We start from the raw sequence: 23453 nt of genomic DNA on the forward strand, positions 1-23453 counted from the left end.
TCATGGTGGTCTGGCATTTCTTCTACTCTTTTGGTTTGGGGAGACAACTTCAAAGCCCAAAATCCACCAAACAAAACTGCAATTTCACACACATGGAAGAGACAGCATGCACAAATTTTGACTGCACCAGCCATTGCAAGATTGAGTATAAATACCTATACACAAGATACTTTCACACAACAAAAATGGTTAGAAGAAGGCTGTGCTTTTTTCCTTAGATCTCAGGGTCCACATAACCTGGAGATTTGCCTTTTTAAAAAATGGAAAGTTGGGAATCTGGGGATGATGGCTTGCACATTATCTGAAATACACAGCCCTTGATCCAAGGAAGTCTAGGCATGGAATTCTTTTCTGAGCAAGAAAGTCAAACAGAACCCAGAAGTCTTCAGCTCAGAATCTCAAGTCAAGCTTCTGCCAGAGTCCTTCTCCAAGCAAAGCTCTTCATAAGGAGACAAAAGCAGTTTCCATTCAGAAACCAAACATGGAGAGTGACTAAAATGGATCAAGATGCATTATTTTGTGCAAGAGTGCCTAGACAAAACCAGCAACCACCTGGCTAGGTCCCATGCACAGGAAAGGCCTACATAAAGGAAGGTGCTTCTTTGAATTGACAAGAACCAATCAGGACTGGAGGTTTTGGAGGGGAAACATTCACAGGGCTGCCAGAGTTCTGTGATGATTTGACTGCACACAAGAACAGGAACAATCAAGAGGTGGCACCTCAAGAGACACTGGTAAAACAGGAGACTCTGAACCTGGAAAACCCAGTCTGCAAGATATTTGGTGTCATCTTGCTCGCCATCAGCCAGTCCAGGCAAGCCATTCTGAGCACAACAGGTGGAAAATGATTGAAACATTTCATCCCTTCCTACTAACTGATCACTGCAAAATGAGCCTGCACACCTCGGTCTGCCATGAGAACATTTCCCTGACTCGTTTTAAACATGGTTCCCCCATCACGATAAGTTGGCCTGCAAAAACAAATGAAAGTGGAAGTAATGTTGCACTCTATCTGACATTGCCCCTTTGCTGTAATTGCAGGAGTCTCCTTCCTCTTTCTGCATGTATGGAGAAGCAAGTGGGGAAAGGATCTAGATGTGGGCATTCCTAGAGAGGCAGTATGGGCCAGACTGCATCAGACTGACCACTTTGCCAATCAATGGTAGGGGACTGTATGCCCAGTGGCAGCTATCCAGACTTTGACCACTTCATTGAAGAGCCAGACAAATGACACTGATGGTCACTCAGTGACAGAGGTCTTCTGGTGGACAATCTGAATGGGTCCTGCAGGTTGAATGGCCTTCAGAATTTGCAGCCATTCCAGCCAGTGCAGCAATCACCTTGAACCACCTCTCCATTTCTGAGCCAACAACATTGCTAACAACTTTGGCCTAAGTCTGGTCTCTTTCCTGGATGATGGGCCTTCAATTTCCACAGTGCAAGAGGCAGAAAGGGACAGTCAATTCCTAAAGGTCCATATAGAAGGTAAGAGTGATGCAAACCCCTTTTTCTCACCCCAGGGCTCCTGCTCAATTCTTATTTCCCTCACCTGCAATTATGGACAGTTCTTGAGGAATTCCATATGGGTTTCCATACAGCAAGTCAATAACAAAGAAATCCACTAGAAAGCATGAAGAGTACAAAAGTGCCCCAAGCTCTTTGGTGTAGAGCTGCCTGCACTTCTGATGCCTGCCTGCCTGCACTTCTCTTCTAGAGATTCGCTCCTCCTGGAGAGGCTGCAAAGATTGCCTTTCCTCTGCTTCTTGCTAACCAAGGAAGGACAACATTCCTCTTGCCATGATGATTGTCCTGCTCTTACTACTGGTTTGGTTTCTGCCTCAGGCCACCCACAGGATGATGAGGACAAGTTGTTCTTTGACCCAACCAATTATACAGCAAAAAGACTATGACAAGCTGGGAGACCTAATTGTCGGTGGGAATTTACTACTTGGCAGATTTTCCTTAACCAGTCTAGGAAGTTCTCATAAAGCACCGCAAATGAGATTCAATGTTAATATGCTGTAGGTTTAACTCAAAGAAATCTGGGATGTATGTGTGCATGTTTGCTTTCATACCAGGGGGCTCATTTCAGGGAAGTGTGTCAGATATTCTGCTCAAGTAGAAAGAAATGTTGAGAATGAGAATCACAGAACCTTGTCAGAAGGGACTTCACCAAAAATAAGAGCTGGACCTGGGATTTCTTCATGGGACTCATTCTGAGATGGGCTGTGCAAGTGAGGGAGCCAGCAGTTAGTTCATGTGTTGACAATCCCTGGAAGATGGAAGGTTGTCCTGCCATCTCTGCCACAAGCAGAATCCATCTGAGACAGGGATGGGAAGGTGGTGCTGTGTTCTAAGAACTTTACCTTTTAGGATCTGCTGAATCTACTGGCAGAGGGTTTGAGCTCAGCAAGCCTTTCTGACAAGCAGCTCTGTTACACTAGCACCAAAATTCCCTCCCTCCCACCATGAGGTATGAACCCCAAGAGGTCCTTTGAGCCACAACTCCCATCATTCCCAATCAGATCCTGGGTCAATCTGGAGATCCCCACAGCTGCATGTGATGGGCAGTTCCAGACTGCAGATGGGAGTCTTTTGCATGCAGATGTCTATGGGTGGGTGTCACAGCTGCACAAAAAGGAGCTCTGCTAACTGGGGCTGAAATAGTTACTTGTCAGGTATATGTCTTGCACAGAGTAACACTTGTGCAATGCACATCAAATATTCCGAAATAGAGAGTAAGTTCAAGAATAACAGAATCTTTTCCATTTCCAGGAAGTCCCTGAAAGGGGAGGAAAAGAATATCTCTGTCCTAAGTTACCCCATCTGTTCTTCTCCTTCAGTTCTTGTACCGCCTAGGCAGCTAAACATTCTTCATAAAATTTGCCTTATAGCCCAAAATATACTCTCAGTCACAATATAGAGCAATTCTCCTGCATGCAAGCTTTGTCAGAAGCTGGTTAATGTGCACTCATTACTTTAGTGCAGTCAAATTCACCATGCCTGCACTGAGAGGGACCTGTAGTCTGGGGCTTCCCAAGCCCTCCCTGGACATGCCGGGATTGATCCTCAAACCGTCGCATGGGAAGCAGAGCCCCCAGACTGCCCAGCATTCTTTGCTTGAGGAGCTGTGGATTTTGAACAAAAGGTGGCATTGCTTTACAGAGCATTTGATGGTTCCTGGAATTAAGTTTGCTTGCAAAAGGCTAAGGTGAATTTCTGGAGGACAGAACACTGGGGGCTCTCCAGCCTGATCTCTTAGGTGAGGTTCAATTCAAGGACACTCTCTAGTTGAATGTGGTGGGGGTCAGTAGAGTGGTTCTTGTGTTTACTTCCTTGTGGGATTCCCCATAATCACCTTGACTGAGCAAGGGAAAACCCACCACAGTGCTCTAAGGAACCACTCTCCTTGATCTGGGAAGGCTCCTGCACGATTCCTTTTCCTCTCTTCTCCTTTGACAAATAGTTGAAGCTGCTTGGTTTTTAGTCAAAGTTAACTTGTCAGAATTCACCTGTGGAAAGCAGCCTGGTGCACTTCTGCCCAAGAAGAGAGAAGATTCTGTTTGATTTTGTTCTTGCATGATCATTTTCTGTGAGAGCCAGTTTGGAAGCATTTTCCTGCTAGTAACAGGAACATCAGCACTGCTTGAGGTTCAGCTGAAATGCAAATGTGGTGAAGCAAAGGTCAGATCCAGCAGGGCTCATGGGAAGTTCACATGAACACAGGCAGAAAAGTTTTGTGTCTCTGTGTGTGAACAGAGATTTTCTCCATGAACCGTTCACATATAACAGCTTTGGGTAGAAGGATGTGACTCTCCCCACAGTAGTCTGAACAAGATAGACCATCAAACCTGCCAATTTTCATCAGGTTGATGCTTCCCTTCACCTGTACCCTAATGTCCCTCTTGGCATTACAGGAGAATAGTCCAGAACTACCAGGACATTCTGGTTTTGCCATCACAGTTCAACAACGATCGTTCCCTCCTTCCCAACACTTGTGGATAGTCACTTGTGGATCAACCTAATGGTAATGAGGATGTTGAGGAACACTTTGCTAAAGTCTGGATAGATTGTATCTACAGGCTTTGCTAAACTCTGGATAGATTATAGCTGCAGTATTCCCACTGTCCATTTGGGATGTTACCCAGTCAAAAACTGAAATCAGGTGTGTCTGGCAAAATTTGTTATTGAGACATCCATGTTAACTTCTAGTAACCACTGCAGTGTTTTCACGGTGTGTGCAGACTGAAAGCTTTACGAATTGCCCAAAATATTTTGTATGGATTGATGTCAGACTGAGAGGTTTGCAGCTCCCAGGTTCTTCTTGTTTTATGTTCTTCAAGGTTAGGAAAGCATTCACCCTTCTCCAGTCATCTCACTCATCTGCTGTTCTCCCTGATTTCTCAAAGATAATAAAGAGTGGTTCTGAGAGTTCTTCAGTCAGCTCTTTCTGATGCTAGGATGGAGTTCATTGGGCCCTGGAGATGTGAACTCATTCAAGCCTTTTTCTGTCAAACACACATCCCCTTCAGCTACCAAAGAGCCCCAAACCCAGACTCCACAGCTCAGAGTGTTTGGAGATGCCCTGATGACTCCTGGATTGAAGTTACCTTGGAAAGGCTCAGGTGAATTCCTGGAGGACAGAAGGGGGCTCTCCATCTTGATCCCTTCAGAGAGACTACATTCTAGGCACCCATCTATGCAGAAGGATGAGATAGAGGAAGAGAGGCTCTTATGTTCAACTCTTCCTTGTGGGTTCCCCATAATATTTTGGCTGACCAATGGAGGTACCTGTTTCTGTCCTACATGGGAACAATTTCCTTGCAGTCTTCTTTCTCCTGTTTTTAACATTGGCAAATTATTGAAGAACATATAAAGCACATTCAGCTATAGATACCCTTGGTAAGTGCCCCTGGAGAAAAAGATCCTGGCACATTTCCTTCAAGAAAAAGATTTCACCTGTTCTGTGCTTATCCTCACCTGTGTCCTGATATTGCTCTCACCATTACAGGTCAATAGTCAGGAACTACCAGCACATCCTGGCGTTGGTGTTTGCCACCACAGAGGTCAGCAAGGATCCCATGCTCCTTCCCAACACGACGCTCGGCTTCCGCATCTATCAGCACATGGACCTGGCTGTACTAATGCATGAGAACAACCTGAGCCTGCTGTCAACACGGAAGAGAATGATTCCCAATTATAAATGTGACAAGCAGGATCAACTAATCTCTGTCATAAAGGATTTTGACACTATAGCTTCATCAGACATTGCATCCTTATTGGGCATCTTCAAGAATCCAGAGGTAAATGAACCCATCTGGAGATAGGTGTGAGGGACCTGCAGAGAGAAGGGCCAGCTCTGAAAACAGATTTGCCCCTGCAATGGGTGGTTTCTTCAGTCCTGGATGGCAGGGCATGGGACCTTCTCACCTCATGAAGCTGCCATGGGACCACCTCAGTGGAGGACATGAATGAATCAGTGGAAAGTCTTGAGTGACAAGTCCCAGCAAGCAAGGAGTATGTCTTACCAAGATGATCAATAGCGAGAAATATCAGGTATTCCTGTGACACTTTGTGGAGACAGAAACAAAGATGGTGCGACAAAGTGCGGGCAGTTCTTCCTAGCATCAGTGAATGAACTGGCTCACAGGTTGGTTACAGGCCAGAATCTCACCCAGTATCTCACAGTGGGATGTACTGGGTCTTCAAAGGCTCCATGTCCTCAAGAGAGCCAGGGTGGTGTTGTGCTTAAGGGTGTTAAGGCGGTGGGACTTGGACTCTGGCAGTCTGGGTTCTCATTCCCACTGAGCCCTGGAGTTCCCTGGGTAGCTTTGGGCCAGCCACAGGCTCTAAGCCCAACCTACCTAACAGGGTTGTTGTAGAGAGAATGTGATTGAGAGGAGGAGGAAAATCATAAAAGTTGCCTTGAGTCCCTTTGCAGGAAAAAAGAGCTGTACATACAAGATTTTTTTTTTTTTAATGGCCAGGAGTTACCTCTGGAACAATCAAAATTGGCATGCCAAAGGAGAGAAATGCTATGGCACGCTTGCTTGGGTGGACATACTCCACATGAACTTGCTGTGGGCAATTAGTTGGTGTAAAATGTCCTAACTTGACCTGGAACTTCTCCCACAGGACTCAACCCAAGTTCTTGTTTCCATTCTTCAAGGTTCAGCCAAATGATTTTGGTTGGAAGTAGAAATAGTTTATTGTGAGGCATTTTCTGGTTCTGAGGAAACCTCAATAGCATTTTTCCCCAATTTTACGTGTCCTGTTTTACTTGGACATCAGATGGAACTATTTTCACCAACTATTGTCACTGGAGACCAGACCCAAATCTCTGCATATGCATGCAGCAAGATGTACCCTTTGAATATGAACAGATCTCTTTTTTGTCATGGGGAGTCCTTCTGCCAGGGCTCAGTCCATATCATTCATGATGTTTGTAGAAATATGAGCGTTAAGGCTGGGCATTTCCGTGTGACTTTGGGTGAAGAGATCCATGGAAGATGGGTTGGAGAGGGTGGAAACTGGGAGCTTCTGCATATATTCACATATCCCAGCTGAAAGAATGATACCTTTCCCAGGATAGCTCTCCATGCATTTTAAGTCAGGGCAACTAGAGAATGGAAGCTTAGCCCACAGAAGTAGCATCTTTGTTTTAAAAGTGCAAGCCAATATTCATATGAAGGATTATCAGAATTGTCCTGGCATCAGCTCTCATCGTGTTTGCTACACTGTGTTCTGGACGAAAAAATGCTGTTTCCATCTTTCTTCCAGATTAATACCCAACATGTTCCTCAGTATGAGGGCCTAGTCCAGCTGCTGCTGCATTTCCACTGGAACTGGATCGGGCTGCTTGTTCAGAAGGATGACCATGGCGAGCGTTTCCTCCAAGCAATGACCCCCCTGCTGCAGCAGAAGGACCTCTGTGTGTCCTTCACTGAAGTATTCTCAACAACTGAAGCTGCACATATTCATGGATTTCAAACTGGATACATTCCTCATGTGTGGTTCGAACCAGAAGTCATAGTTTTCTTCAGTGACAACACTTATACAATAGGATTAACATTCCGGTTACATGTTTATGAAAAAAATGCAAAGCTCCCATTTCGGAAGGTTTGGATCCTTACCTCCCATTCTGAATTTGAAGCAAATGGAAGTTCTGGCATTGGAGATTTGGCAAAGAAGCTTCATGGAGCTTTGCACTTCAGACCCCACACAAGGAATGTTCCAGCATTCAAGGCTTTTTTCCTGGCTTTAGATCCATTCCACCCTCAAGGAGACATCTTTCTCCACGAGTGGTGGGAAGAGTCATTCCAGTGCCAGTTTCTAAGGTCTGGGAAACATGTTCCACCATCCAGCAAAAAGTGTACAGGGAGGGAGATGCAGAAGGATCCAAATGAGTTTCAGTTCGAATTGGACATGTCCAGTCCCAGCTACCACATCTACAATTCTGTCTATTTAGTGGCACATTTGCTACATGCCCTGTCCTCTTCTAGAATGAAACATTCACTGAAGGGGGAAAGGAAGCAACTTCTGAACATTCAGCCATGGCAGGTAATGTCTGGATCCGATCTCATGAACTTATTCAAGGAGCCCAGGTGGTTGCTCAGTCAATGATCCAGGAGGGAAGGGATAGTCTTTTTTTTTTTAAATAAATTTTATTAAGATGTTTAAACTAACACTAAAAACTTCAATCATCAAATACATCAGACGTACGGGGTCAGCTCCCTACTCATATTTTTTAACATTCCATAGTCATATTTAAATCCATTTATGATAGCTTAAAAACATATTTAAATATAAGCCAAGTCCCGTTTCTCTAGCCAATAATAAAGAGTCCCAAAATTGATAGAAGTCTGTATCTTCTTTCTCCTTCAGTGATAAAGTCAATCTATCCATTTCTGCACAGTCCAGAATCTCTTTTAGAATCAGTTCATCGGTGGGTAGTTCCTCACTTTTCCAGTGTTGAGCAAATGCAATCCTCGCTGCAGTGATTACATGTAAAATCAAATACATTTCTTGTTCACTGATATCCTCTGGTATGATGCCTAATAAAAAAACTTCAGGTTTAAAAGCTAAGGGTTTTGTAACATTTCCTCAAGCCATTTATGTATTTTAATCCAATACTGTTTCACATTGTCGCAAGTCTACCACATATGGTAAAAAGTGCCCAATTTATGTTTACATTACCAAAATCTGGAAGGGATAGTCTTCAAGGAAGCCGCATTAAGCAACCTTATGAAAAACATTCCCCATTGATTTTTCCCCATGGATGCATTTTCCCTGAGTGGACATTCAAAAGGAAGAAAAACTCAGCAGGGTTTGGTGGTGCTCCTGGAATACTGATGTTTTCCAAATTGTACATATTGTGAATGAAGAAGCATTCAAGTTGCATCCTCAGATTGGCCATTCCAGTTAAACACACTTATGTAGCATGGGCCATGGCCCTGTCCCACTCAGAATATTCCTTCTTGGCAGCAGAGGGAGAACCCACATGTTACATAAGTGTGTTAAACTGGACTGCTGGTCAGGGCTGCTCTGGGCAACTGTTCTCTAGCTCACTCCTCAGAAGGGTAGTGGTAGAAAGAACCACCAGGAAATGTTTCCCAAACAATTAACAGGCGCATAACACGGGGAAAAGAGACGTCTGAACTTGATGGGAGTCAGAGTGCATTGGAAAACACTTCCATTAACTTTCCCCTGTGCTGAATATTTCTGCATTTTCAGATACTTGAGCCCCTAAGGAATATCCGGTTTAACAACACTGCTGGGGAGGAAGTTTCTTTCACAGAGAAAGAAAGGAGATATGACATTTTGAACTGGAGCGTGTCTCCAAATGGAACTTTGGATGCTGTGAAAGTGGGATGGGTTGATCATGGTGCTCCTCCAGGCAAAGACTTCTCCATCCACTCTGCAGCAATCGTGTGGGCAATGAAGGTGATGCTAGAGTGAAGCATACGGGTATTGAAAGTTGGGGCATGGCTGAATTCCACTCTTTCAAATGAGATGCTGTGCTTTGTTTTGAGACTCAAGTCCCACTTGCTGTGGGGAAGTGGGGTGTTATTGTCCACCATCAAAGGACAAACTTTACTCCACATAAATCCTATGATCTGTTCCTGCACAGTGCAGGGAGTTTCAAAATGATGCCCAATGCTTGTATTACTGCAGAAGTACTGCCAGTGACAGGAAGAATGGACACAATGGACCAGGGGTGCATCCAGTAGAAGGAAGCTTCCAAAGATGCTTGTTTCTGCACAGAAGGGATTGAACAGGAACATGTATACCAGGGTGGATGAGACAGCCAGATTCCTCCAGAATTTTTTTCCCCACCTTGTTTGGTGAACCTTTCTGCCAAGCAATGCAAAACTCATGTTGGTGGAATATCCATTGAGTAGCTCTTCATTGCATTTTTCTCTTTGAAAAATGTTCAAGTGTTTCTTACTTTCACTTTTAGACAATGCCCCGTGCAAGGTGTGTTGAGAGGTGCACTCCCGGGCACTGGAGGAGAGTTCCAGAGGGGAAGCCAGTTTGCTGCTACACATGTGAACGTTGTATAGTGAGGATGTTTTCCACTTCTTCAGGTACCTCAAGTATTTAAAGCCATACATAAATGCAGAAGGAAATGAAATAAGAGCAGTGCGTGGCACAAGGGAAGCTCTGATTTTGGCAGTCTGACTTCCAGCCTCAGCAGAAAAAAATATCAGAGATCAGTGCACAGTATGCAGAAATTTGTGCCTAATGTGCATTTTTTAGTTTGTGCATGTCATAATACAGGGGACATATTTTAGCACTTCTCATTTTTCATTTCTAGATGAAGAATAGTCTTCAAGAGAAAAGAAAGAATGTTATGAAAGATTGTGTGGAGGGGACATTTTCAGGTTTTATAATGATGGCCAAAGCTTAATTAAAAGATGCAGATTAATCTAGGGGAAGGAGATTTTCACATCTTCCTTTAAGGGTAGGTGTTGCCCACAAAAAAACTTCTCTGTCAAAATTCAGATGGTTCCATGGCTTTCATTCATTTCAGATGCAGCTCAATGTTCTCCGTGCCCACAAGATCAGCACCCAAACAAGAACCACGACCAGTGCATCCCCAAGAAACTCCACTACCTTTCCTTTCAAGAGACACTGGGGCTCCTTTTGGTTTCTCTCATTCTTTTCCTCTCCCTTGCCACATCTGCTGTGTTGGCAACTTTCATTAAATATCATGGCACACCTGTTGTCAAAGCAAACAACCGATACCTCAGCTACACCCTCCTCATCTGTCTCTTTCTCTGCTTCCTCTGCTCCTTCCTCTTCATTGGTCGACCCACAAAACTCACCTGTCTTCTCCGACAAGCTGCTTTTGGCACGACCTTCTCTCTTGCAGTTTCTTGTGTGTTGGCAAAAACAGTCGTGGTGGTCTTGGTCTTTATGGCCACCAAACCAGGAAGCATGGCAAGTCGTCTCTTAGGGAGACCACTGACAACCTCCATTGTGCTGGCCTGTCCCCTCATCCAAGGTGTTATCTGTGTTGTCTGGTTGCTGACCTCTCCCCCTTTCCCAAATCTGGACTTTCATTCTCTCCCTGGAGAGATCATTGTGGAATGCAGTGAAGGCTCTGTCATCATGTTTTATGCTGTCCTGGCTTACATGGGCTTCCTGGCTTTTCTCAGCTTCAGTGTGGCTTTCCTGGCCAGGAAACTTCCAGACAGCTTCAATGAAGCCAAGTTTATCACCTTCAGCATGTTGGTCTTCTGCAGCATGTGGGTCTCCTTTGTGCCCGCCTACCTGAGCACCAAGGGGAAGTATGCAGTGGCGGTGGAGGTCTTCTCCATCCTGTCCTCTGGGGCTGTTCTCCTGGGATGCATCTTTCTGCCCAAATGCTACATCATTTATTTGCATCCCTGTCTCAATACCAGAGATCATCTCATAAGGAAAATGTAATCTAAGGATTTCATGATTTGGTGAAATTCTGTTCATTATTTTCACCTGAATAAATCAATAATCTGAAATACCCTTTTTTCACAACTGGAGTTTATGGGGCACCCCACAGTGAAGGCAACTACTTTAGAAAAATCTAGTTTACTCTCATGTGTAATGTGGCCCTGGGATTGTCCTCTGATTATAACAGTATGAAGGGGATAGCTTAATATACACAAAAATATTTGGCAATATTCAAATGCCATTCACTGGAATTTCCTTATGTTTTATCCCTGCAAAAATAGCCACCAAAATGGGCACAGTTTGCAAAGGAAATTGAGCATGGACACAAGAATTGATCCCAGTAGAAATCAGCTGTACTTACATGGGAGAGGTGGCCACCATATCACTCCACCTTCTGGCCCTATTTTCTTGAATTCAGAGGTTTCTTACAGTGTAACGTGGCAGCTCCCAGCTCCTTCCATCACTGCCACTGCAGTCCTTGGCAATTGAGTGGAGTGCAGCAGGAGGATGTGGTATGGACCTTACCCCCAGGGCTGAAGGGAAGGCTCTTTCCTTTCATGGGTTTGTGCATAGACTTATTATCTCAACTGCAATGCATGGCACAATTAATCTGGGTTGTGGGAGACCACAGCTTAAAACAGGTTAATGAAAGGCCTTTACACACTTCACAGGAGCTTGGAGTAGTAGACAGAGGATCACTTCATCTCCCATCAATTATTCTGAATTGTAGGAAAGGAAGATGGACAGTGTCTGGCCATTCTACCCCTTTCCCTGCACAAGGTTCTTTGATGCCATTGCAAACTGGGTTGTTGTATCCATCCAACCAACACAAAGTGCACAATAAATTGCAAAGCACATCTGCTGAACTTGGGTGCACCATAAACCTGCTACTTTCCATGTCAAGAGAAAAATGTGCTCTCTGATTAAATTTATGCACAATGAGAATCAAGTTTCCCAATAATTTTGTGTCTGCTGAGATGGTATGGGCCCACACATGTAGGTACTAGAATGCCCCCTTGCATCTTTTATATACTTGTAAACATCGACTCTCACACATGTCAACATAGCAACCAATGTTTGGTTGTTTCAAAGAAATAATTGTTTGTTCAGAAAAATATTTTTGGGGAAAGTGCTTTGCCCTTTTTCCTTTTCTATCTGCCAACATCCTCAGCCTGACAAAGGGACTGCACACCAGAGCACACATTGGACGACTAAAAGGGAACTTTGGGGCCATCAATGCAGCTTTGCAGATTTTCTACTGTCCCTATTCCATGTCATGCATGGACTTGGAATGAAAGAAGGCCTTGGAAAGACAGGCTGTCTTAACTCTACCAACCTTTGATGTAGTGGAAAAGAAACCCTGCTGTCTCCAGGACTCTCCAATGAGGGTCCATCAGCAATCTTTGGTGATATTGTTAAAGGGAAATTTCTTCCTATTTTAAAAAAGTGAAATAATATCTGTCTGAAATACAGATTTAGGTATGGAATCTCCCATCCCAGACACTCACAACCTTCCCAAGGGTTTCTTCTATTCCTATCCAATAATTCAGTTGTGGCATTGCAGTGACAAATTGGGAGACTCGGGATTCGGAAGGTAGGTTTTTAACCTGGTGCAGTTGCCAAGTGGGAAAGAGAAGAAAGTTGTCCAGTCTCTGGAGAGCGAGGAAAGTTAACCTTAACAGCTACACTTAACTGATAAAAAGAGGCAATTTGGGTTGCCCCATATTCATTTTCCCATTTCAAGAAGCCAGTCACCCCCTCCCAATGGTTCGGGTACTAGAGTGTAAGAGTGATGGTCAAGGAGAGCATTGATAGTTGGGCAGCAGTGCTCCAACTTTCCTTATTCTCCAGCCAGCAAAACCTTGTCCCAGGTTGGAGTAACTATGACACATCCTTCGTGTCAGGATCAGGCCACTGAAACACTACCAAAATACCTTTACAACAATGAAACCAGCTGCTTAGATAGGTGCTGGGCTCTCCGACATTAGAGACATTCATGAAGAAACTAGACCATCTCCTGAGTGGGATTTTGTACATTGGTGTCCCACAACAAAAGGGGTTGGATGGATGGCCTTCATGGTTCCATGATTCTGTGATTCCAAGAAGGCCCGCAAGAAAGCTGAAAGTGATGCAACTCTGTTTGTCTTCCCCAAAGGGCAAATAGAGCCTGCAGTTCTGGGATTACACTCCTTTCACCACACTAGAATCATGAAAATAGCAGTAATTCCTGAGGACTCCACCTGGATTTCCATTCACTGGCTGACGAGCAATGAAATACATGAAACACTTGCTCACTCAAAGTCCATTCTGAGCTCTTCTGTGCAGCACATGAGCAGGGTTAGATCACTCAGTGTCTGCTCCTTTCTGGCTAAGATCTAATTCTCCTGCTGGGACTTGTGCATTTTACTCTCCCTCAATTTCCACTGGGTTGGTGACATAGGAGAGAAACCCTCTCTGAGCCCTCAATGCTTTTGCTGCTTCTAATATTTTGGCTCCTGCCATAGGCCACACAGGAGATGCTGAGGACATGTCTCAAGACCAGTCTTATTGGACCGAAGGACTATTTCAGACCAGGAGATCTCCTTGTTGGTGGGAATTTGCCTCTTGGCTGCTATTCTTATACAAAGACAAGTGATTTTCGTGGGTTAGCCCCACTTCAGCTCTCAGCTATTCCAGCGTAAGCTTCTGCAGAAGGGTCTGGGGCAAATTTCACCTGCTTTTCTTTCAGACTAGAGTTCTCCTTCAGACTTGGCAAACAGCAGATGATGGAGGTTTCCTCAGTCTCAGGGGCTTCTCAGGATTTTTTTCAGCCTGCAATGACAGCCAAAGATTTTGGGATCTTCCCTGGCTCCCTTCCAAGGGCAGAGGCACAGTAACCAGCAATTTTGGTTTATGCTGACAAAGCAGTCGTGCTTAGAAAGTGCCCCTTCCCACCCCTTCACCCCAGGCAAGCTATTTCTCAGACAAGTTTGGGGAAGACAGGTCTGCATTTTCCCTGGGTGACCAGTGAGTGATTACTGAGTATTCACAATTCTGCAGTATCGGCAGGAACAAAGTTCCTTCCCACTCTAAATTATGCAGCTGAAATGAAGGAAATTTGAGTGAAACCAGGCACAGGGATTTGTGTTGAAGCTCTGTGGGTGCCGCTCATGTCTGGTGCTCAATCCAACCTTTTAAACTCACAATAAATCATGTATACATTTGCAACATATAGGTATGTGAGGGGGTGCCAAACAGAGGTGGGTCATGACCTGTTTCCCCCTGCAGTAAAGGGCAGGATGCATTCGAATGGAGCAAAGCTTCAAGGTGGATGCCAGGAAGTACTTCCTGAGGGCTAGCACCCCAAGGGAATGGAATGGGCTTCCACAGAAGGTGGTTGATGCCCCATTGGTGAGGGTGTTTAAGGATAGGCTGGACATGCACATGGTAGGCATGTCATGAGCAGAGCCAGCTGGAGCCAGGGGTCGGACTAGATGGCCCAGAAGGACCCTTCTGACTGTTTCTATGTTTCTATATCTTTGGCACACCGGACTCCAGGCTCTGGTGCTTGTCAGAAATGGAGCAGCTCCAACAAGCTCTCTCAATTCCCAGCTAATGCTTGGACTGTAACCCCCATGAACGACTGTGAAGTACAGCTGTGGACCCCTGGGATGCATGCTTTGGGCATCCTTGAGGGTCTGGATGAGTTCACTGGTGTGCAACATCTGTGTGGCTTTTGTGGCTCCAGAAGGGAGAGCGCTAACAAATCCTGGAGTCATCAACTGACCAGCAGCAGTACTTTCATTGCATGAAATAAACTTTAGCAGCATTTCAAACAAAATCGCACTGGCTGAACAGTGTATTGCATTCAAGAATGACAGATTGGTTCCCCCTATATGAAGACACACCAAAAGGGAAATGTAATTTTAAAAATCCTTGGGGTTCTGAATATTGGGCTTATTTAAATTGGAATTTGCTTCATACCATGTCAGAGCTTTGGTGCAAATGATTCCCTCTTGCCTTCCCTGAGTGCAAACATCTCTCCAGGGCTTCTAACTGAGGTCTTTCCAAGCCTCACCTAGAGTTTGTGCAAATAAGCTTCAGGGGTTTGTGAAAAAAGACTTCATTTTTTCCTAGATTTGGCTCACTCGTACAAAATCTACAGGAAGATTTAATGTAAGTTACTTGGTTTAGATTGATTTTAAAATTGTTTTGGAGTTCTTACCATTGACTGCTAGATAGATTCCATTATGTGAGATGGTCTACCACTGAATGGGATTTGCTGTGTAGGGGAAAAGAAGAAAGGAGATTTTTTTTTGGGTAAATTTTATCATTATTTTCTACAAACTAAAACAAAAGAAACTAAAAGAATATCAATCATCAGAACCATCAGACCTGCTGGGTCAGCCTCCCATTTTTTTATTGCAATCCATAAACATATTCAAATCTACGCATTGTCCCGTTTCTCTAGACAATGATAAAAAGAGTTCCAAGTTTGATAAAAATATGTATCCTCTTTCTCCTTCAGAGACAAAGTCAGTCTGCGCATTTCAGTTCATCAGTGGGTGGTTCTTCACTCCTCCAATGTGGGCAAAAGGAGATTTGTTTTCTTCCTCTCCTTGTGGGGGCTTCTTAGGAAACATATTAAAAGACCAATGGGAGATTCCAGTTACTCAGCTTGATGGAATGACCCAGTCATGGGAATGAACTTCCTCTGATCATGAAGATCAGGTTTTTGGTGTTCCTTTGACTTTATTCTTTGACAATTTAATGATTAAGTCTAGTTCAATCCACAGCTTGTGTATGAGAAGGTTCCTGGAACACTTTTACTTTTCAATACATATTGTCATATATATATATATATATATATATATATATATATATATATATATATAAATAATACATTTTTCTCATTTTTCTATTATTATGGTGTTTAAGTTTTACATAACGGCTATCTTGAAAGCATTTGCCTCCAGAAAGGTGGAACATAAATGATGAAAATAGATAAGACTGCGTATATATACAATAGGAATATGGGGAAGCAAATTTCCTACTGTTTAGATGCCCATGAAATGCATCTGCTAAGACTTTGATTCCTGAATGTAGCCTTTGTGTAGATGTCCAGAAGGAAGTTTCTTTGTTTGTTGAAACAGATAGACTTTCTAATCTCCACTTCTCATCTTTTTCACTGGGAACCTACCCCACTGTCATTCTCACAATTACAGGACAATCGTTAAGAACTACCAGCACTTCCTGGCATTTGTGTTTGCAGTCACTGAGATCAACAAGGATCCAAATCTCCTTCCAAATGCAACACTGGGATTCCGAATCTATCAGCACAAGGACCTCACTATTCTGATGCATTTGAACAATCTCTCTCTTCTTTCCACACGGGGGAGAGCATTTCCCAATTATAAGTGTGACAGGCACAACAGACTGGTCTCCATCATTGGGGGTCTGGACTTCAAATCCTCAAGGGAGATCGCATCCTTAACGGGCATCTACAAGGTCCCACAGGTAGGCGATGTATCAATAAAGGGATAATATTTGGGCATGTGTGTAAGAGACTGAAAGAGCTTGCAAGCTCTAAAGCGGACAGGCCAGCCTTTGAAAACAGATTTTCCCATGCCAGGGGTGAGGTGCATTGATTCTAGATGGCTAGAAGTTGGCAGGAGGGCATAATAACCCAGTTGGTGGCCAAGAATCTCCACGGGCTTTTATGTGAGTAATATCAGCTGGTAATGGTTCTGCTGTGAAAAGATGTTTCAGACTGGGAAACATACCAAGGAGGCCTGTGATGTCTTGGACAAGGAACAGAACCAGTTTGAACAGAGGATTGTCTTTGGGGAGGTGCCCTAAAACCAGAGGTGGTGGTGGTGGTGGTGGTGATGATGATGTGACAATGACTCTATACAACCAAATAATCACAGCCGTCTGGTTGATTTACACTTACACATACAAAGAGTCACAGGCTTATTCATTGTAATTTTTAGAACTCTGCTAAGGATTACTTTTGTGATAGTCCTGACTTTTGTGGTGGTGTCCACACTAAGAATGTGTGCATGTTGGAGAACAGGGCCTTAAGATATTGCACAGCTTCACTCTTTGTTTGGATATCTTTCATTAGAAATCTTCCTTCTGGATAGGACAACAGACATCACCTAGATTACTCCATTGAGTATTGAACAAACATAGAATCACAGAATAGTAGAGCTGGAAGGGTCATGAAGGCCATTGGGTCCAACCTCTGCTCTTGCAGGACACCAAGTTACACCATCCTACTCAGTCTTCAAAATGCCACCAAACCATGTTATCAGAGATTAAAAGGATTTTTTTTTTTTTGCTTCAGCTTGGATACAGCTTTCTCCACCTGCTTCATGGAGAAAAGAGGGTGTTTCCTTCCTTCTTCCAGATTGATCCCCATGAAAGTGCTCAGTATGTGGGCTTGGTCCAGCTACTCTTGCATTTCCACTGGAACTGGATTGGTCTGGTAGTTCATGGTGATGACAGTGGGGAAATGTTTACCCAGACACTGACAGCAAAGCTCAAGGAGAAGGACATCTGTGTGGCCTTTACTGATATGTTCAAAACAATGGACCCAGTCCATGTGCGCCGTGTACAGGCTGGATCAATTCCTCAGTCTTGGTTTGAACCTCAAGTCATAATTTTCTATGGAGACTCCAATGTAGTACAGCAATTAATAGTTTTATTGTCTGTTCATCAAAAAAAGACAAAGACCATGTTTCAGAAGGTTTGGATCATGATGTCCCAGTGGGAAGTTTCTTCAAAAGGATCTTCCTTAAGTGGACAATATGTTAAAAACATCCATGGTGCTTTGCACTTCAGAGTCCAAAGGAAGGATGTGCCAGAATTCAAGTCCTTTCTGCAGGCTTTAAACCCACTGCGACCTCAAGGAGACATCTTTCTCCGTGATTGGTGGGAACTTGCATTTGGCTGCCAGTTCCTGAATTCAGGAAAGCCTTTTAAATGGGGAAAGATAAGATGTACTGGGAAGGAGAAGCTAGAGAGCCTGCCGTACCACAGGTTTGAAATGAGCATGACCAGTCACAGTTACAACATCTACAATGGCATTTATTCTATGGCACATGCTCTGCATGTCATGTCTTTACTCAGATCCAAGCATGTAAGAATGGGGGAAAGCAAAAGTCTTCTGCAAATTCAGCCATGGCAGGTAACATCCTCTTTCAGGTGTGACAAATCTATGAAAATTTGGTGGTGAATGCAGAAGAAGAAACCTCAGTAAAGCACGAGTGGAGATGCTCATAGAGCTGCTTAGAAACCTTATGTAGAAAAACACTTGTCTCCCTCTTCATGCATTTATGGATACTGGGAAGGGAGAAATCTGGCAAGACCTACTCGAAGAACATACGTTCTTGTTTCTAATGCAGTATTGCTCCACTCTGAGCCCTCTGGATAAAATAGAAGGCATCTCCCAAAAACCAGAGTTCCTTCTTTACTGCCAATGCTGAGTTCTTTCCTGCTGTGAGCAAACTCCCTCCACCTCCTTCCCAAAGAAATGAAGATGAATTGTAACAAGTTGCAACCAGTCAACGAAGCCCAAACTGTTAAACCAAACAATGGAGTGCAGGAAAAGAGAGTCTTGTATTTTAATGGCAATCAAAGGAAGTTAGCAGATCAGCAAACTCACTCCCTCACATACATCCTCTTTTTCTGTCTTGCTAAATTTTCAGATTCTTGCCTCTTTGAAGGATGTCCGTTTCAACAACAGTGCTGGAGATGAAGTCTCTTTCACTGAATATGGCAAAAGATATGAAGTTCTAAACTGGATCTTCTTCTCAAACGAATCTTTTTACCCTGTCAAAGTTGGACAAGTGAATCTGGGAGCTCCCCCAGGCCAGGAGCTGACAATTCATTCTGATGCAATCACTTGGGCTTCAGAGGTGGGCTTGAAGAGAAAGTTCTCAGGTCACGGAAATGCTCAGATAGTGGTTCTGCCTTGTGAGATCAGATGTTGCATTTCTATGTGAGACCAAAGGCTTATTGTGTCTAAGCAGGGGAGGTTTCCCAGTTGCAAAATGCAAAGTTTATGCCCTCAAGATCCCAAGTTCAGTCCCAGTCATCTGAAGGTAGGTCAGGTAAAACATCCTGTGACTGAATCCCTGAAGATGTATCACAAATAGAGCAAGTAATGCTGTGCTAGGTGACCCAACTGTAGGAGACAGCTTCTAAATGACCTGTTTCCATATCAGAAATTTTTTTCTATGAGCTGCTATTGCAGTGGTGCTGAGCGATCTGTGGGCATGCAGAAGAACTTTGTGATCCTATCCATTAAGTAGTGCAAAACGTATGTAATGGGGAAATCCACTGAATAAATCTGAGGAAAGATTTATAGTAGCACTACTTCAATGTATGTGGGAGCAGAGGTCCAATATTCATGCAGGACACATTTTCACAGTTGGACACACACTCCGGAATGTGGCATAGCATTGGGAACACAAAACTGCAATGGTGGAAGAAGTTGGAGGAGTTGGAATGGAGATGCATGGTCGGGAATGTCCCTTTAGGGTTCATTTGTCCTGTCTTTGTTGGTTGTTGGTTGAAGGCCCCAAAGAACATTTTCTCTTTCTACCATCCCCAACCTACTGAGGTCACTCCTCTCAGACCCAGAACAGTATTGCAAGTTTAGCACACACTGATGAGTCTGCGGGAATGCTGTGGACATGATCTACCTTGACTTCAGCAAAGTTTTGTCAATGTTTCCCATGACCCCTGATTAGCAAACTAGCTAAAAGTGGGTTAGATGGAACGACAAACAGGAGGATTCACAGTTGTCTACAGAATTGGACTCAAAGAGTGCTCATTAATGGCACCTTCTCAAACTGGGGAGAGGTAACAAGTGAGGTACCACTGGGTTCAGGCCTGAGCCCAGGATTCTTCAAGCTTTCATTAATAACTGGGATAGGGAAGTGCAGGGAATGCCTATCAGATCTGCAGATGATGCAAAACTGGGTGGGGTAGCTAATAGCCTGGAAGTCAGAAAGAAGATTCAAGGTGATCTTGATATGTTGGAGAGTTGGGCTCAAAACAGCAGAATGAAATCCTATAGGGACAAATGCCAAATTCTGCACCTAGGTAAAAGAAACCAAGAGCATCACTACAAGATGGGGAATACTTACTCAACAATACTACAAGTGAGAAGGATCTCGAGGTTGTTTGTAGCTCACAAGCTGATTATGTGTGAACCATGTGAAGTGGCTGCAAAAAAAAAGGCAAATGCAATCTTGCGAAGCCTTCATAGAAATATCACTTTCAAATCATGTGATGTATTAGCTACCCTCTACTGAGCACTGGTTAAGCCTCATCTGGAGAACTGGGTCCAGTTTTGTACACCATGGTGGATGAAGGACGCAGGCAAAATTGAAGAGTCTCAGAGGAAGGCAACAAAGATGAACAAAGAACTGGAAACAAGGCTGTGTGAAGAGCCTGAAAGAACTGGGCACGCTTAGTCATGAGAGGAGGAAATGGAGAGGAGATATAATATCACTCTTCAAGTCTCTGAAAGGTTGTTGCAAAGATGAAGGCCATGATCTCTTCATGGACATCCAAGAGTGTAGGAGACACATGGTACAGGAAGCCAAAAGTCATCTGAACAGCAGGAAAAAAAAAGTTTGTCTGTAAGAGAATATGACTGGGATGTTGTAGGATCTTGCATATTGCTGCCATTCAAGATGCAACTGGACAGCCATCAGGCAGGGAAGTTTTAACTTGAGTCCTGCACTGAGCAGGAGGCTGGACCTGCTGGCCTTCTAGGCCCCTTCCAACCATTTTATTGTATTTTACAGGGCGAAGGGAACACAAGATATTAAAAAACATGGTATAACTGTTCTGTAGAAATCGGGGAGAGAAGGCAGAAATAATGTGAGGAGAGCCAGTGGAACAGGCCTTATGGTACCAGTATGGTATCTACACAGGCCCGGTGTAGATTCTCCCCTAGTCCTCAGTTGTGCATTTTCCCTCACCTGAATGTCTTCAAGAGTTCGTTTTTCTGTTCTAGATGAAACCTTTTGCAAGGTGTGTGGAGAGCTGCTCTCCAGGACACCAGAGAAAAGTTCCAGAGGGAAAACCAGTTTGCTGCTTCAGATGTGATCTCTGTCCAGAAGGGACAATTTCTAATAAGACAGGTACCTGATACACATATTGAAGGTCCGAGGTAAGAACTGAGCAGGGCCAATAGGTACAGTATACAAATGCAGTGAGGTCCACTTATTCCCCTTTGGAATGTCTACAGATTTTACACATAGGGAGGAACATATCCCATTGGTTATCACCTCTTCACCAGGTTTCCGTAATGCCCATTCATTCCCAGTAATTCCTCAACTGTACTTGAGTTACTTTACTTGACATTGGACATTCCGGAGAAATCATGCTTCTTAACTGTAGCCATTTTTATGCTCTGACACCCAGCTTCTCCTGCAGCACATCTCCTCTAGGAACATTGGGTAATCTACACAAAAGGGATTTATAATACGCTTCTTTAAGTAAGTGGCACTTTGAGCTACCATTGCATGGGGCATACAGTCGTTGACTTTTTACACTGGCCAGGTTTTCATTTTCAGTTCTAGGGTTCCTTCTTTACATGCGATTGAACATGTATCTGGAATGGTGAGATTTCATTTTTTTAGGAATGAGGGAGGAAGACTGATTTTTGTACACTTCTGATATCCTGACATCCCAGAATTCAACCAAAACTTATCAGAGGTATAAAAAAAAGATAAAGAAGAGATATTGCTGGCTGGGGGGAGGGATGGAGGAAAATAAAAAGAAAGTTGAACTGTTCCTCAGAGTCAGAAAATGTATGCCATATTTGAGATACTTCAATAGGTTTTGCTTGTTTTAGATGCAGATCGCTGTGATGCATGTCCAGAAGATCAACACCCAGACAACAACCAGGCACACTGCATCCCCAAGAAGGCCCACTTCCTTTGCTATCAAGAGACATTGGGAATTGTTCTAGTATCTCTGGCTCTTTTCTGCTCTCTGGTCACATGCATTGTGTTGGCAGCCTTCATTAAATACCGTGATACACCCATCATCAAAGCCAACAACCGCGATCTCTCCTATGTCCTCCTCATCTCTCTTCTCCTCTGCTTCCTCTGCTCCTTCCTCTTCATTGGGCAACCCTCTAAGGTCACCTGTCTTCTGCAGCAAACTGCTTTCAGTATCACTTTCTCTGTTGCTGTTTCTTCTGTGCTGGCCAAAACTGTCATGGTGGTTCTGGCCTTCATTGCCACCAAGCCAGGAAACATGGCAAGAAAATTCTTGAGCAGACAGGTGACAAACTCCATTGTGCTGGCCTGTCCCCTCCTCCAGGGTATTATTTGTGCTGTGTGGTTTCTGACCTCTCCACCTTTTCCAGACTTGGACTTCCATTCCCTGGCTGGAAAGACAATTGTCGAATGCAACAAAGGCTCTGTCACCATGTTTTATGCTGTCCTGGCTTACATGGGCTTCCTGGCTTTTCTCAGCTTCAGCGTTGCCTTCCTGGCCAGGAAACTGCCGGACAGCTTCAATGAAGCCAAGTTCATCACCTTCAGCATGCTGGTCTTCTGCAGTGTGTGGGTCTCCTTTGTGCCCACCTACCTGAGCACCAAGGGGAAGTATGCGGTGGCTGTGGAGATCTTCTCCATCTTGGCATCTGGCGCTGGTCTCCTGGGATGCATCTTTCTCCCCAAATGCTACATTATTGTTTTGAAGCCTAACCTCAATTGCAGAGATCATCTCATCAGGAAGAAATAATCTGTGACTGCAACAGCAGGGAACATTTCCTGCTAATTCATCAGTAACTCAACCAATGATAGAGCCACATCAAAGTGATAATGACTGACGTTAATCTGACAATTTCTGCTTTCTTTTAAAATAAACAAGAGATATAGATTCTTGTACGTTTGTTTTTTTTTCTGCCTGGTGGTTTGACTTGGACTTAGCTTTAGTTTGAATCCAAAAAAGGTCATCTCCTGAATTGTTTTCCTGCACACACTGAAGGTCATTAGGAAGCAATAATTTGTCAGAAATTTGACTAATATAACTAGCTTTAATGCTTTCTTACTGCTTCTTCTCTTTCCAGTGCCAGGTGAAGTCCTTTCCATTTTGTCCTCTAGGAATTTGAGTATTGTATTTTAGTCTTTTCTAAACTTGCTTCTGTATTTTGAAACTTTGAATTGGTGCTAAGGGTTAGGGTTAGAGTTAGGGTTAGGGTTTTTTAAACTTATATTTCATATATAATTATAAACTTTTCTTGCTTCATGGCTTTCATTGATCTGAAATTTTCAGAGAATATCTGGCTAGGCAGTATAGAAGTCCCATAAATAAGAGTGAGCACTGCAGTTTGAGGTCTTTGAATGTGACAAGGAAGATGGATGCCCATCGCAGAAGGTGTAGAGGCCATCTGAGATGGATGCCCATCACAGAAGGTGTAGAGGTCATCTGAGATGGATTCAGGAAAGATGTCATCCACGATCCTGGAACCCATTCAGAGTTCAGTTCGAGCATGTAACCAGAGC

The 23453-nt window shown here is 43.8% G+C and overlaps 1 protein-coding gene across 1 annotated transcript; it reads left to right on the forward strand.

Annotated features, from left to right (window-relative positions):
• Positions 1-5011: 5011 nt before the first annotated feature.
• On the forward strand, positions 5012-22689 carry LOC123031101 (vomeronasal type-2 receptor 26-like; the record flags this gene model as incomplete). Its single annotated transcript, XM_044445562.1, has 8 exons — positions 5012-5303; positions 8734-8943; positions 13437-13609; positions 16137-16428; positions 17261-18055; positions 18624-18833; positions 20948-21074; positions 21791-22689. Coding segments are annotated over 8 exons (2998 nt in total), but the record flags the coding sequence as incomplete, so codon positions are not given.
• Positions 22690-23453: the final 764 nt, after the last annotated feature.

Source organism: Varanus komodoensis, unplaced genomic scaffold, assembly GCF_004798865.1.
Source record: "Varanus komodoensis strain SLA01 unplaced genomic scaffold, ASM479886v1 scaffold488, whole genome shotgun sequence".
Lineage (NCBI taxonomy): Eukaryota > Metazoa > Chordata > Lepidosauria > Squamata > Varanidae > Varanus > Varanus komodoensis.